This window comes from Colletotrichum paranaense, assembly GCF_030867605.1.
Source record: "Colletotrichum paranaense strain IMI 384185 chromosome Unknown Scaffold_9.1, whole genome shotgun sequence".
NCBI lineage: Eukaryota > Fungi > Ascomycota > Sordariomycetes > Glomerellales > Glomerellaceae > Colletotrichum > Colletotrichum paranaense.
Window position 1 is genome coordinate 41,655 of NW_026848967.1, and position 15,112 is coordinate 56,766.

At 52.8% G+C, this 15,112-nt stretch overlaps 5 protein-coding genes across 5 annotated transcripts; 4 read left to right on the top strand and 1 right to left on the bottom strand.

Moving 5' to 3' along the window:
- Positions 1-333: 333 nt before the first annotated feature.
- Positions 334-858, top strand: CPAR01_10769 (uncharacterized protein; the record flags this gene model as incomplete). The annotated part of the gene is made up of 2 exons (XM_060495029.1): positions 334-349; positions 392-858. 2 exons carry the CDS (start codon positions 334-336, stop codon positions 856-858), a joined length of 483 nt encoding a protein of 160 aa, XP_060345377.1.
- Positions 859-3,862: 3,004 nt separating this feature from the next.
- CPAR01_10770 (uncharacterized protein) lies at positions 3,863-4,207 on the bottom strand (the record flags this gene model as incomplete). Its single annotated transcript, XM_060495030.1, has 1 exon — positions 3,863-4,207. One exon carries the CDS (start codon positions 4,205-4,207, stop codon positions 3,863-3,865), a length of 345 nt encoding a protein of 114 aa, XP_060345378.1.
- A 418-nt stretch (positions 4,208-4,625) lies between these two features.
- Positions 4,626-5,333, top strand: CPAR01_10771 (uncharacterized protein; the record flags this gene model as incomplete). Its single annotated transcript, XM_060495031.1, has 1 exon — positions 4,626-5,333. A coding segment is annotated over one exon (708 nt), but the record flags the coding sequence as incomplete, so codon positions are not given.
- A 136-nt stretch (positions 5,334-5,469) lies between these two features.
- CPAR01_10772 (uncharacterized protein) lies at positions 5,470-6,874 on the top strand (the record flags this gene model as incomplete). Its single annotated transcript, XM_060495032.1, has 6 exons — positions 5,470-5,573; positions 5,661-5,790; positions 5,863-6,006; positions 6,065-6,421; positions 6,477-6,739; positions 6,799-6,874. The coding sequence occupies 6 exons, from the start codon at positions 5,470-5,472 to the stop codon at positions 6,872-6,874; spliced, it is 1,074 nt and encodes a 357-aa protein (XP_060345380.1).
- A 3,664-nt stretch (positions 6,875-10,538) lies between these two features.
- Positions 10,539-13,197, top strand: CPAR01_10773 (transporter Avl9; the record flags this gene model as incomplete). The annotated part of the gene is made up of 4 exons (XM_060495033.1): positions 10,539-10,768; positions 10,882-11,308; positions 11,380-11,592; positions 11,644-13,197. 4 exons carry the CDS (start codon positions 10,539-10,541, stop codon positions 13,195-13,197), a joined length of 2,424 nt encoding a protein of 807 aa, XP_060345381.1.
- Between the last annotated feature and the right edge of the window lie 1,915 nt (positions 13,198-15,112).

The following is a 15,112-nucleotide window of genomic DNA, read 5'->3' on the forward strand; positions in this document are numbered from 1 at the left end:
GTGCTCGTGTTCCCACCATTTCATCCTTTTCTGGTACACCTGCTGGCTGCATGAGGTAGGGACAGAGTTGGAGGGTCCTTTTCGTACATTCTCCCGCCTCGCGCTGCACCGCGCCGTTTTTCTTCTTCTCTGCGGCTCGGATTAGCATCACCAAACGGGTTATACACAGGTTGACCCCTGGAGGTTCCCGGCAGGATGGGTCCAATTCGAGATCCATCACAGCGAAGCCAGGGCACAATATGCCAAAAGTTGTACGCATGTCACCCTCAGAGTTCCTGGGAAGCTTCTGAGTCCCGGGTGGGATGGTGCTGCTTGTCATGATCTTACTCCATCATGACGGATCCGAAAGGTAATTGTTGACTCGAAGGTGTCCACTCTGCAACCACACAAGCAAAGCAATGTCGCCGCAATGCATCGTTGTACCTGAGCTGGCCGAGAATGGTAGCCGAATATTGTAAATCCACGTGTCGCGTCTGGTGGGTGCACGCTGTGGGCGATGAATTGCGAATGTGGTTCCGTTATCTCAATCGCCGGGACAGTCTGGAGATCGAGCGCATGACTTGGTACAAGCATGTCAAAACCGGTTCTTGTCGAGCATCCCAGATTGTCATTGACAATTCCATCCCAATGGTGGTGAATCGAGATCTGGTACCACAATCAACTCGAAAAGGGCTTAGACTCATTCATTGTTTTTCAGCGTCGTTTGTATCGAGAATATGGAGAGGAAAAGTTATGCAGAGAGGTGTTACCCGTTCCCGTGCCGCAAAAGGGCTTGATGGGATCCATACCGTATTCTCTCCCTCGGAGTCCAATCAATGCGGCCGGACGTTTGTCCAGCTACAGCAGGTAATGCGCTGAATTGGGCATGTTCAGGCCAGTCTAGAACATGCGGCTACTGTAGTCGGGGAAGCCCCGTGACGGGAATTTTGGGCTACCGCAGTTGCTTTGCGGCGGTCACACGGATTCTATACCGCTGGGGAGGATAAGGAGGGGCGTGTTATGTGCGCTGGGTGAGCTGTGTGACGGACCGTTTTCTCGATTCTCGATCTTCGCCTGCGAAGTCGATGTTGGGTGAGGGAGGAGACTGGGAGGGACTGGGACCATGGATCGAATAGCGTTATTGCCGGGGTAGTCTCCTGCTCCCTGCAAGACGGTGCGAAAGGTACGGCAAACGTGTTAGTGCTTAGGGAAGTCGTCGACGTTTCGGGGCGCTAGAAACTCGGACAGTGAGCGGCTAGTATTCCATTGCACGCTAAGCTGACAGGATGGACTCGATGGGGAGAGCAGGGGCGGCTGTACTTGTGGTCTCTGGAGTTTGGATTAGCGGGACGGATCACAGACACACCCCTCCCCAGCCCGCCAACGCGACACGACACAGGAAGGTTTCCATACCCCAGCACCATCTCGATGCGATCTCAAAATGACGTCAGAGGTTGGGGGTGCTTTTCGTGGTGGTTTTCACACCTAGCCCCTCTGATGCGCCTGGCACCTGGGTGCCGTACGGAGTAGTGCAGTGGAAGGAAGAGCTTTCGGATGGATGCGTTCGCCGCGATGTAGCCTGGGCTCCTCTATATGCATCTCGATATCAGATACGAATACATAGCTTATCGGAACAGGCCGCTAAGGAATCCACTGTCGAGGTTGGTCAAGGGAGGATGATGCTAGAGGTATGCGGCATGAATGATTATACCAGATTGCACATGTGCGCGCATGCACAAGCGACGGAGGTATCGCGTTGCGGATGGCAAATCTGATCTGGCATGGGAATTGGATGCGCACCTGAGGATTATGCTCCTGCGACAGAGTTCGAGCCTCCGTGAGAAGGAGGTATGGTGTCTTGAATCCATGATGCTGGTAATTCGACACTTGCATCGACCGGTGGTGCAAGGTGCTTGGTCGTGCTTGGTGCAAGGGCATGATTGATGGGGAACGGGGGAGGAGAAGACTGTAACGGAGGTAGGGGTGCCAGTAGAAAAATGGAAGAGAAGTTGGGGGCTACCCTAATTGGAACCGTTTGAGGTTCGCCGTATCTTGAGGCTGGGGTTTCTCGATGTTCGATGGTAAAATTCCCCGTGGTGTTTGGATGAAGGGAGGAGCAAAACGGCAATTGAGCGATTTGGACGGGAAACGGCAGAAGTGCCTTTGAGAAAAACATGGCATTTTGGCAAGACAGGTGGGCAATCTCTCGTTGGCGTGCCTTCTGACTGCTCATGGGTGTCCTATGCTCCCGCAAGGGGCGCGGGAAGGTGAGGGTGAAGATTGGACCGTCAGGGAAGGAACCACGAACTAGTAGCTGCCAGTTGTGTTATCGCAGTCGCAGTGGCAACTTCAAGGCAGGCACGGCGGGCAGGCCAAGACCATCATCGTCGATCTGTTATTGCTGGACGTTCCCAGATATTCCACGATTGCGCATCCGTACCTCAAGGTGGTAAGGTACACTAGAACTTCATGCTGATACTTCACCGTTGCCTTCCCTGCCGCGGGTTCACCGACCAATTGTCCAACGAACGTTTTGATTTGCTGCCTCGCAACTGCCCTGCCGCTAGGATAAAACAAGCCAGACCATGCCGTCCGGTCTTGGGATTGAGAAGTTATGTGACCTGCGACCGGCTGGAGCGGTGCCTTGTCTAAATTCATCATTATCAAAAAACGGAGCTACCTAGAAACGTCTTCTCCTGTCCATCTTGTCTGAGTTGCGCGTTGAACAAGATCTTGTTTTCCACGGCACGGTATTATGGAAGGAGGGATTCCCAAGCTCGGCCCGTGGTGAGCTGAAAGTGAAATTGGCGGTGCCGCTGATGCTCAGGCCATTCCATGAAGCTCCTTTTGTGACAGGTCAACCTTTGCTTGTCTCTCGGTCATTTTTCAGATTTCTCGCAGCAATACTCCCGTCGTCTCATGTTATTACCAGCCGCTCCCAAAACAGCAATCCACAAAGACCGAGGCTCGCGGTAAGAGACAACATACGCAACATCACACAGTCATAAGTTCAGCCTCATCTTGACTTGTTTCTCCTCGAACCTACGAGATCGAATCGGAAAGTAAGTCTCTCTGCTTCTGGTGTATGAACTCACGAGTCATCCCGGACGTTATGCTCCTCTCCGTGGTTGTTGTCGTCGTTGCCGTCGTCTCATCTCAGTCTTGGTCAACTCCTTTTTACTTGGTCACCTGTGACTTATTGGTTAGTCTGGTAATTGTGCATACTTCAGTACCTTACCTTAGTACCTGGCATAGTTGCCGTCCCCATCTAACCTGTCCTTCTGTCCAGTTAGACCTTCTGTAGTCTGTACACATACTTATGTAGCCTGCTTATTACCTGACCTTGCCCGGGCCTTCCCATCCACTGTGCCCGTCTTGTACATGGAAGGCACCGTTAACGCCTGCAAGTTCTCGGTTCAACAGAGAAACACCCATTCCCGCCAGTAACATTCATCCGTAACCCGCCTGCCTTGATATATTATTGGACAGGAAAATAGCGCCGGGGGTAGAGCAAGGTGCAGATACCCCTGTCTTGTCTTCACTCCGACGCTTACCGTGCAAGCTCTTCCGTCTTTGACGCTGGGTTCAATGTTACTTCCAGAGCCAGCCATTGTCTCTCCGTCTTCTGGCCGAATTGTGCACACCCCTCTCCCCTATGTCTTTCCTACGCCAGGTAGCTATCCTATCCCACTCACTCAGTCGCGCCTTGTAGGAAGTATTGAAAAGTACTTTCCCCCTTCAAGTATTGCTCTTGTGTATTGCTTGACTCTTCCCTTCCTCGCATTTCTCGCCCGAATCGATTCTGAGTATATATCTGTCTCTTACCCCCAAAGCTCACATTCACGTCCAAAGGTTTCTTAAGGAGAGCCACTCCCCGAAAGTCTCATACGCGTCCTTGCCTCCATCTATCGACAGGTGTTGTTGTGCATCCACCCTCCAGCGGCATCCTCAGCTTCACCGTAGCAGCGAACGAGAGACGAGAACGACGACCTGATCGACACTTGTGCGGATTTGCTACCTGCATTCCCCACGTGCGCCCGCCACTCGTGCGCCCATCACCGCGGCCACCATTCGGTTTGAGCTTTCGCGCCCGGACTTGATCCCGAAGAGACTCAGAGAAAAATAAAAAAATAAAAAAAAAGAGAGAGAAAGCGAACCGCTTTGGATAGACAAAAAGAAGAGGGAAATACTGCAAAAGATAGAAAAAGAGCATCGCCGAGATCTTCATCTTTGTAAGTGAGCAAGCCTCCCAATAGCCTGCATGTCATTGCCCAGGGAATATTTTGAACATCCCCTACTGTTCCTCATCATCATACTTCCCCCTTGCACCGAAAGTTCCCCCGTTCTTGTACTAGAATGCTACCGCCTGCGCCGTCTACGGCATGGTTAATTATGGAATTGGACGCCCTTTGCACCCAAAGTCGACAGCACCGGAAGGGCAAAAAACGGAATATGCATAGGCAAAAACGGCGAATGACGAAGGAGGAGGAACAGAACATGGAGGATAGGGAGAAAAACCAGATTCTTGTCCCGCTATTGATGTCGCCCCCTAGCTGCATTCGCTACCATTTACAGTACTCTGTGCTGCGTACTGCTTGCTTCCCTGCAAGAAAAGAAGTCTCGCTAACGCCGTTGCCACATTGTTCAGGTTGCTCCGGATCCCATACCACCCACGTAAAGTATCCCAGAAAAGGCCCAAAGGCAGAAGCAAAAGGAGAAGGAGACGCAGAAGCAGCAGGTACCTGAAGGCAGTCCAGCCATACGTACGAAGTACCCCCAACGACAGCGGAGGACAAAACGGAGAAAGAGACGTGCGCTCACTCGCTGCCCACGCTTCCACCTACCCCGCTGCCCTTTTTGTAACTCCCACGCCCTCACGCCCACACATCCCACGCCCACCGTCCCACGTCCCACGTCCCACGTCCCATACGGCCACAGTCCACCGTCCACCGTCTACGACCAGCCAGCGAGCGACCTTCTCCTCCCAGCCCAAGAATCCACGTCCCAGAACCAGGCCTAAGACCAGGACCGCCCCGCCGAACAGCCACCCCTCCAGCGCGCAACAAATCCTTGAGCTCGCTCCCCCGCCGTCGCTGCATCTCTTTCAAATCCAGCCGACTCCCGCTCTCTTGTTGCCTTTCCATACACGCGCCAGACCAGACGGAAAGCTGCCCATCGCACACCTCACATACCGCAAAACCTCTCCTTCGAATTCCCTCACCTCGTTCAAATTCGAGTTGATCATCGAGCCTGTCTCTCGCTCACCACAGCAGAACCGTCAGCAGAAGCATAACTTGACTCGTCGATCTCCCGGCTGTCGTCTTTTTACTCCACCACCCCTCATCATTCTTTAATCCTCCCCGCCGTACGACGACCAATTTCCATCCTTCCCCTCGATCGGTCTCCCTCTCTCTCTCTTCCTCCCCCCTTCAGCCGCTCAATCCGAAAATTCAATCCTTTTCGATCAGGTAGATCGACCATCACACGAAAATGGCCGAATTCGTTAGAGCACAAATTTTCGGTACTACCTTTGAGATCACCTCGAGGTACTCGGACTTGCAACCCGTTGGTATGGGAGCCTTCGGTCTCGTTTGGTTAGTCTGAGAAAATACCATCCATCGCAACGAGCGCTCGTTGCGACCATCTATCCGTGCTGGCTGACATGTCTTCTTCGCTCGCAGCTCCGCCCGTGACCAACTTACCAACCAGAATGTTGCCGTCAAGAAGATTATGAAGCCCTTCAGCACTCCCGTTCTCGCCAAGCGAACATACCGTGAGCTGAAGCTGCTCAAGCACTTGAGACATGAGAACGTACGTTTGGTCCCGCCTTTGCCTGCCTCTCTTCATAATCAGTCTAGTCGACGTGCGCTGATATCCATCTAGGTCATCTCTCTCAGTGATATCTTCATTTCCCCTCTTGAGGACATCTACTTCGTCACAGAGCTTCTCGGCACCGACTTGCACAGACTGCTCACCTCCAGACCTCTCGAAAAGCAGTTCATTCAGTATTTCCTTTACCAGATCATGGTAAGCCCCGCCCCCTCACCGGAATCCTCTCCGACACCCGAATTGACATGGTTTACAGCGCGGCCTGAAATACGTCCACTCTGCTGGTGTAGTCCACCGTGATTTGAAGCCCAGCAACATTCTCGTCAACGAGAACTGCGACTTGAAGATTTGCGACTTCGGTCTCGCCCGTATTCAGGACCCCCAGATGACTGGTTACGTCTCGACGAGATATTACCGCGCTCCCGAGATCATGCTCACATGGCAAAAGTACGACGTTGAGGTCGACATCTGGAGTGCGGGATGCATTTTCGCCGAGATGTTGGAGGGCAAGCCTCTGTTCCCCGGCAAGGACCACGTCAACCAGTTCTCCATTATCACCGAGCTTCTCGGTACTCCTCCCGACGACGTCATCAACGGCATTGCCAGTGAAAACGTGAGTTGATGCAGAGCCGAAGCGATGATTAGTTTGCCTATTGACACGGACCTAGACCCTCCGATTCGTCAAGTCCCTGCCCAAGCGCGAAAGGCAACCCTTGAAGAACAAGTTCAAGAACGCCGACCCATCCGCCATTGATCTCTTGGAGAGAATGCTGGTCTTTGATCCCAAGAAGCGGATAACGGCGACTGAGGCGCTCTCGCACGACTACCTTGCTCCCTACCACGACCCCTCTGACGAGCCCGTCGCCGAGGAGAAGTTCGACTGGAGTTTCAACGATGCTGATTTGCCCGTAGACACGTGGAAGATCATGATGTAAGCCACCATCATTTAAAGTTTCCATGAAGGACTTGCTAACGAAGTACTCTTTGCAGGTACTCCGAGATACTCGACTACCACAACGTGGATGCGTCTGCGCAACAGATGGAAGAGCAGTTTAACGCACAATAGATGAGGGAGTTCAGGGGCGGAGCGAGGATAAATAGGAGAAGGGGGGGCTATGATACCACGCAAAACCAGAACGGCACGTGTTTCCAGTACATTCGCACGCAATCATGGTGTTCGGAAGAGGGGATCGGTTATTGTAACGTTGACAATGCAAAGGGCCAACAGTATACGCGATATAAAGGAATGGCATGCATCTTGGAGGTGTTTTTCTCTTTTTCATCATCTTGTTCCAACAAATGTTTCTTTTTCCTGGATCTCCAGGTTCTGTTAGAATAAAGTCCGCGGCATAGGGCATAGCGACAAGCTGACAATGGGCTTCGAGGCCCCGATTACGAGGACTTGCTTTACCAACCAGGATGACGGCCGCTCTCCGGGATACTTGAATATGGGATGCCCTTTGCAAATTGGAGGTATGGATGAATTCGGGCGTAATAGCAGAAAATGACGTGGCAGATCGCAACTGAAGAGAACGAAAAGAAAGAAAAAAAAAAGAAATCCTTCAGGGATAGCCAAGGCTTGTGATCTACCTCTACCTAACGACAACCAAAGCGACCCAAACGAATGATGATCCCAAGAGGGTACCTACTCGGAGATGATTGTGGCTTGAGGTGTGGTTGAGTACTCGGTACGTACAGACCACCGCCACGGGACGTGTGGCTTACTGTGTGACTTACTGTGTTGCTTACTGTGTGGCCTCAGCCACATGATACGAGAGTGTGGCTGCCATTTTGCTACAATTCGTTGCAGTTAGGATGGTCATACGGAGCGGAACTCTATCTCGATAAGTTTCACTGTGACATTTACGTTGACTGCAAGGAAAATCATTTCATGATAGTCAGAAGGAGAAATAGGTGAGTGACACCTAAGGTGAGATTCAAGGGGTGGGCGGGCGGCACACTCTGCGCGGTGAGAAGGTGGTGGGGGATGGTGATTTGACAGGAGAGAGGAGGAGGAGAAATCCCATCTCATGCAATGCAGGACACGCTGGCGGTGCTTGAGGTTAAGGTGAGATGAGGTTTGGGGTTTCCGGTAAGGGAGGGAAGGGTTGACGTGGTGTTTTTGCCTCTCCGACTTTTTGGTCGCTTTCGCCGAGGTAGTCAGTCATGTACTGGGAGGGTTCATCGGTAGGAGATTAGGAGTTGACTCCGGGTTGTTTTCAGTTGAGTACCTACGCCTTATGGGTGGCTTTTGCGATGTTGCTGGGGCAAAAAAAGGTTTATTGATTTGCAGGCTCAAAGTTTGGCTTCTTTGGCACGTTGTTCACACCATCTTTCTCTCACCGTTTATCTGTCGTGGTCGAAGAGTTGAGGTAATACCGGTACACCACACACACAGTTCAAAGTGAGGTCGTCTTGAGAAGGGGTAGCACGGGAACCGAAGTAGCGGGAAGAAGCAAAGTTGTGAGTCGTGAAATCGTGATCGATTGATTGATGGGACGTGCCATGGAGACGTGGTCGGTGCTTTTTCCCTTCGGTGCATGGTTGACGTGTCTGTGGTGGACCACACGACCGGACCACAGACTTCGATGTCCGGCGCTTGGCGCTAGGCTGGTAAGGGGATGCGGGAGGTTTTGAGATGGATGTTGCAAGTCTGGTAGATAACGAGTGTCTACACTGTCTGCTTGGCTACTTGTTCTTGGTGAGAAACAGTTTGTGTTGTCGTCGTGGTTTATCTGTTGTGACAAGCAAGGACTGACGATGATATCCACTTAGAGCGAGGGGTGTTGGATGTCTCCGCGATGCTAAGACTTGTGAGTTTCCCAGCCAGACTTTGTGGCTGTAGCAGAATGTCAAAGAACGATTCAAGATGGCAATCAACTTTCAACCAGTATATACTTGTCACGATGCTGAGTGCAGATGTCTGCGTGTGCGTGACTGCGTGCATTTCCAAAAAAGTAACGTATCTTGCTACGTACACTTGGAGTGGCATTTCTCGAACTGGGGCCACGCGGGGTTACCGTAGTCGCCTTTTTTCCCCTTGAGCCCGTGTTCTGGCTATTTTTCTTTTCCCCTCCTCCCCCCCATTGTTCTCGAACATCGCTGGAACCTCCAACCCCTGAACCTGTCGTGCTTTCTTTCAATGTGGGACGAGTCGTTCGTTTTTAATTGCAACCCATCCCCGACAATTGACTTGTCTGGACCTCTGGTACACACTTGGCTCTATTTTAAGGGGTCCCGTGTCCGCATGAGAGCTTTCTCATAAAACGCGGGCAGAAAATAAAATCAGAGAAGCCAGATGAGCAAATGAGAATCGAGGGCCAGGACGGCAAGGAAATTACAATGAGAGTGGAAAGACTGGACTGGAAGTAATAATAAAGTATTTTACTATACTTTTTTGCCGTAGTGCATTAGCACTAATTCCAACAACTCATCCACAATGCCCACTCTCCCGAACCCAGTCTCATTTTGAACCGTTGCCCGCCTCCGGTCCAATACAAAGCCTACCGCGAACCCACACCGCGAACAACCGTGCTGTGTGTGGTGGGCGAGCCATTCGAGTCTCTCTATCCCCTCAGCTCTCGGGTTTCCATCTTCCTTAACTTTTACCCTCCTCCGCTCGTCGGTCTGCCACTCACGTCTTCCTTTGCCTTCAGCTTTCCTCAACCCAAGCAAGGAGGCGGCGAATTGTCCCTTTCTGTGCTATTACTGCCATTCGACACTTCGTGTTAGCAAGGCCTTCTCCACCGACCGCTACGTTCTTACGGCTGCTACCAAACGTCCCCTTCCCAGGACCCTAATTCGCCAGTGCAAGTACGAGGCGGCGGTCGAATCACCGAGGCAAACTGCACAGTGGAGCAACTCGATCTTCCCAGCTCATAGTCTCACGTACGCCCCCATTCGCGCACCCGCGACCGCGCTTCTTTCGAGAGGGACGAACCTGTCACCGCTTTCTGCGAGTTCTGCTTGGCGACGCCGGCAGGTAGCTTGCCGGTCGATTTTCGAGGAGGGACGAAGACCAGGCGGTATAGAAAGCGGACGCCCTGTCTTTCCCTACATAATTCTACGGCCCAGAGAGAGAGAGTGTGTGTGTGTGTCACACTTCTCTTGACGACCAATTCTTCGTATAGAAGACGATAACCGAAGCCCGCCAATTGCTCTCTTGGAGACTTGTGCAGATCAACTCTCCCGGCAGCTTGTCTCACACTAGCTCCCCTTTGAGTGGACGGGGAAATCTCGATACTACGTCAGAACAGAACCCGCAACCCCTCCTCGACTTTTCTGGGGGTCGAATTAGATAGTTTACCACAAAGACGAACTTCGCGCGCCCGCCCCGGGAATCTCGACGCCGACAAAAAAAAGACCTCCTCCCATCGCGAGGCTTTGCCAGCGAAGCGGCAATCGGTACCCTGAAAAGGATTGACTCACGCAAGCAAACGTCGGACGAAACGTGCGACGAACGCGAGGAGGACAAGCGAAGGAGAAGAAAGAATCAAGATCAGGAACTGAGGAAATACATGGCAATGTCGTAGGAGTGGCCTGATTGCGCCAAAGAAGTCGAATTACAAACACAGATTGAGGAATTCGCGAAGGAAAAGGAATTGGGCGGGTTTCCGAAGTAGCCCACACCTGGTTTCTTACGCAAACACCAGTTTCGACGCTCGTCCACCCCTCGTCGGTGAGAGGCATCTCCCAGAAAGAGAGGCAGACCTGATAAAAAGGAGGGAAACATGGATACTCCCGAGGTTGCGACGCCGACGTCTGGCGCCGCTACGCCCTTGACGGTGCCGTCAACGCCGGCTAAGCCAGATTTCATTCCGCTGGTCACGGTTGTCGACTTCCACCATGCCCGCGGACCCGAAGTTGAGATGTGGTTTGGCGCAGCGGAGGGTACAGATCCAGCAGTCGAGTATGACTGGGGCTTGCTGCCCTTCATGGCGTTGAGCGACGGTGCGCACTTGTGAGTATTGACCCGTGTTCACTCTGACGCAGATGGTGACTGGGAGCTCTGCCTCGGACCCCGGCTGCTATCTTCGTCTCAAAGCTGGAACAGAAGCTGACGACTCGGACCAGATCAAGCGAGGATTTCTCCTACTTTACGCTCCTCCGTCCGGCCACCGCCACGGGGCCTGCGACGTCCCTGTTCGGCATATCATGTACACGGCAGCTCGATGCCTCGCAGCTCCTTAACCGGCCCGCCGACGTCACGCGCTCGACGGTCCAGAAAGCCGTCGTCGTCATCGCCGACACGCCGCAGCACTTTGGCATGATGCGCGAGCGTCTCAGCGTTGTCACGCAGGCCTGGTTTGCGCAGCGCGAGTTCACCGACACGGAGATTCTCCGCCGCTTCCAGGAAAGTCTGGCCGAGGAGAAGGAGCGCGGGTTCTTGACGGAGGAGGAGAGCCGCGACCAGTACCTCGGCATGAGCTTGCGTGAGCTGGTGCACGAGTTCAAGTCACAGACGCTGATGCTGTTCAAATGCTGTTTGCTGCAGCCGAAGGTGCGTTTTCTCCCGATCAAGTGGTAGACCTGCAAAAGGGTAGGTTGTTGGAAGCTGACCGATGAGTATAGATGCTTTTTTTCGGATCACGATGTGAAAGGTTATGCATGATGCAGTTTTCTCTTATTTCTCTGATACCCGGACTTATCCGTAATCTCGTTGACTGCGCCGACCCGGAGCTGAATAACTACGAGAAGAGGTTAGCGCGGCCCACGAGCTTGCGAACCAGCGATCGCAACTCTTTGCTCACTTACATGGGCTTGCCGCTGCAGATTTTCGGCAAGGTAGGTTTGTTGTTGCCATGTCAATAGTTCTGACACTGACGACATCAACAGGGTAGTCTGTTTGGCCCATATACCCCTCTACAGCAACTTGATATACTCGCCGACTTTGGCACCAAGTCATACATTGTGGGCAGCACGAATTCACTCCTCTTACAGCAGAGGGACCGTTACAGCGATATTTTAATCAATCTCGACGAGCACACCGTCAATGTCACATCCTCCTCGCTCAAGAACGCCCTGGCTCTGTCAGCCGCAGACCGCCGTTGGATCGACTACATTACCCAAGTAGTTAATGACACCTGGGACGAAGCCAACCCCCAGCGTCCAAACACCATGGGCTACGTGGGCAGCGAGGAGTTCATCCGCCTCCAGTTTGAAGAGTACATACTATCTCTCGTCTCTTCGGTGAAATACCGCAACCACCTCCATGCGCACCCGAATAACCCGAGGGCGCTCCTCCCGCATATTGAAGGCGACCCTTCCCTCGACTACGGAAACGAATTCATCGAATATTGGTCCCGCACCGAAAACCATCGCATCTGGAACGGCAACACGGATTCCCACCTCTTTGACGTCGTCGAGCCGCGGCACCCTTGCGCCGGCGGTCTTACGATTGATGACGTGCAGCGCCGCATCGCGCAGCAGGTCCAGGACATGCATCTGGACGAGCGTCTCGCCGTCGGTAAGGAGGTTCTTGGACGCAACTTTGCCGTGGGCAAGGAGAAGGCGTCCAACATGTTCAACAAATTCTACTCCGACCTGGAAGCGCTCCGCGAGGCGCAGAGGAAACGGGCCGAGGAGCAGCGTCTGGCTCAGGAGGCTGCTGCCGCGGAGGCGGACAAGGCTGGCGCTCCCGCCGCCTCTGCTGCATCGACGGAGAGCTCAGCAGCCGCCAAGGCAGCGGGCAATTCTGGCAATAAGGCTAGCTCGTACGTGAGTTCATGGGTCACATGGGCGGGTGAGAAGCGCAAGGCCGGGTGGGGTGGAGGCAGCGGCAGCGGGAACAGCACCGTGACGTCGCCGACTACGAGTACCAGCGGAGGGTACGGCTGGGGCCGCGGATGGGGCAAGTCTAAGACGGACGCCAGTAAGGCTGGGAACGGCGGTGACAGGGACTCTGCTTCGATTTCGGGATCGCGGGTGTCGACTTCATCAGCGGGCACGGAGATCAATGATAAGAGGCCGCATGGCGAAAAGCACGATTTCCAGCCGCTGACGCAGGGGTCGTATACGGAGTCGATTCTCTCAACGGGGTCGATTGAATCGGAGACGCCGGCGGGTCACGCGAGGCCAGAGTCGAAGGATGGAGTTGCGCCGCCCACGACGGTAGGAGCTTCCAAGACGACTGGTGAGGCCGATAGCAAATTGAACGGCGGGGATAGCAGTACTATTCGGACAGTGGTTTCTGAGGCCGACGTGGAGGAAAGGAAGGGAGGTTCTACCCCAGCCGCGGCCGCGAGTACTCTGCCGACTAAGGCGCAACAGCCACAGCAACAGGAGAGCGACGAGGAGGAGGAGGACGAAGTAGAGGAATCCAGGGCAACGGCAGCTGCTGCGGAGGCTGCAGCTGAAGCGGCCAAGGCTTGGGGTGATGATCGTCCATGAGGAGAAACCGCACCTATGAAGAAATAGGATGAAAGCATAAGGGGTATCACCGAACCGAGATGATAATGGGGAATGATGGGACATGGGGATGTGAAGAAATATCAACTACAGCACAACACACAAATTCCTGCAGGGAAAAAAAGAATCATCACAGTACAGAGTGTGTACAGAAGTATCAGCATAGCGAAGCATTTGTTGGAAGGGGGGGGGGGGTCCCGATGCCAGGGTCGGATTGGAAATCTGGCGCGCGCATGAAGAACGTCAACCTGGTTATGTTGGTTTTGTCACCAAACCTGTAGCTTTAATCATTATATATTTTTCACATGCAGAAGAGATTGAGAAGCTCATTTAACGGCCTTTGATGACTTTGGGGGGCTACTTGGGATTTGGCCGATGTACTACGGTTTGCGTGTGTTGGAGGGAGCTGGCTGGGGGCGAGGATTGGATGGTACAGATCGGAATGGATGAGGTCAATGAGAAAGAATGCGGTTCATAATGATGTGTGATTGGGTTCCGTTTCAATTCGTGACTCGGGCATACACGAGGCTGAGTATCTCGGAAAACTTTGCCCTCTCGTTGCGTCTACTAATGAGATGTAAGTCTTGGTCCGGGAAACTTTCGTGCCTCGTGCTCGAAACAACGATGACCTACAAAAGCGTCATGAGAATTCGTCCACACAGACGGAGACTCATCTGTGGTCAACGGCGAGTGGGGAAAGCTGTATCAATAAAAGCCGACGTCAGGCCTGCGAGGAGGCTTTTCCCCCTCTGCTCGAAGCAAGACGACCAACGTGCATTTTGCCGTCCAGTCGAGTCTCCTGCTTATATGCTGTTCCGACCTGCACTTATTTAATAAGAATGAGATGTTCAGGAGACGAGGTAGTCGTTACATGCTCCAGCCCTTCTACACCATTGATACACGGAAGGGTATTAGTCTCGGAATATGTAAAGAAGACTGAAAGTTGAGTAGAGGGCCTGCTGGCTCGAGGTGGAGTTGCTAACTAGAGGCAAGACTGATGTCACCGCAAGACCCAGGAAGATCATAGAGACCGGGCCTGATACGGAGAACCAACTCCAGTCTTTGCTGTCTTCGAGAAGACAAAGGTCCCTGCAGATGCCATGCGCCTGGTGTGAGACCTTGCTTTGTCACTTTTACTTGATTATATACTCGCGGTGGCGGGAACGGCTAGAGGTACCTCGTTCGAATGTATATAAGTCGGTCTCTGCGTGTTTGTCAAGCTTGGTGAGGAACTCAGGACCAGGCGACGTAGTAAAATCGTCGTCAGAAGAGGATTGCCTCTTTGCTTTCTTGCTCCAATGACTTTTTTTCCCCGCATCTTGAGAATCGAGAAATATCTACCATGTGCTGTCTAAACATGTTGTCAAATTGTGAGAGCGGGAAAACGCAGTTTTCTTCTACACATACAGCTTCCTCCGTGGCAGCATATCCATCCCTGAATAAGCTCAGTCTGCCCAATAGCCTCTACGGAAACGGAACGTCTTTCGGCCTAGCCGAAACGTTCGCCTCGGTCATTGTTCCTGATCGTCTCGTCAGACGGCCTGCAGATTCGTCGCCTCAACCATGACGAGCCATCATCTAACGGTCACTGGACCGTCACTGTTAGACCGGCTAGTCAATTGACCAAATTTCAAAGATGATTTCTGGTAAGGTCGCTCTTTATACTAGTACATCTTCTGAACTTGTTTGAAGATGGGGTACCTACCAGGTCAAAGTCCCATGCTCTCCTTCCTCGACATTAATCTCATAATCTCTTCTCCCTTCCTTATTTTCTAGTTTCCGCTAAACGTGAGGTGACAGACATCGCCCTTTACCGAGGCCGAGAAGGTGCAATGAGTGGAACGTTCCGTGACATCGACTTCCACTTTTACAGATGGTGTGGCAAAGACGTAAGCTG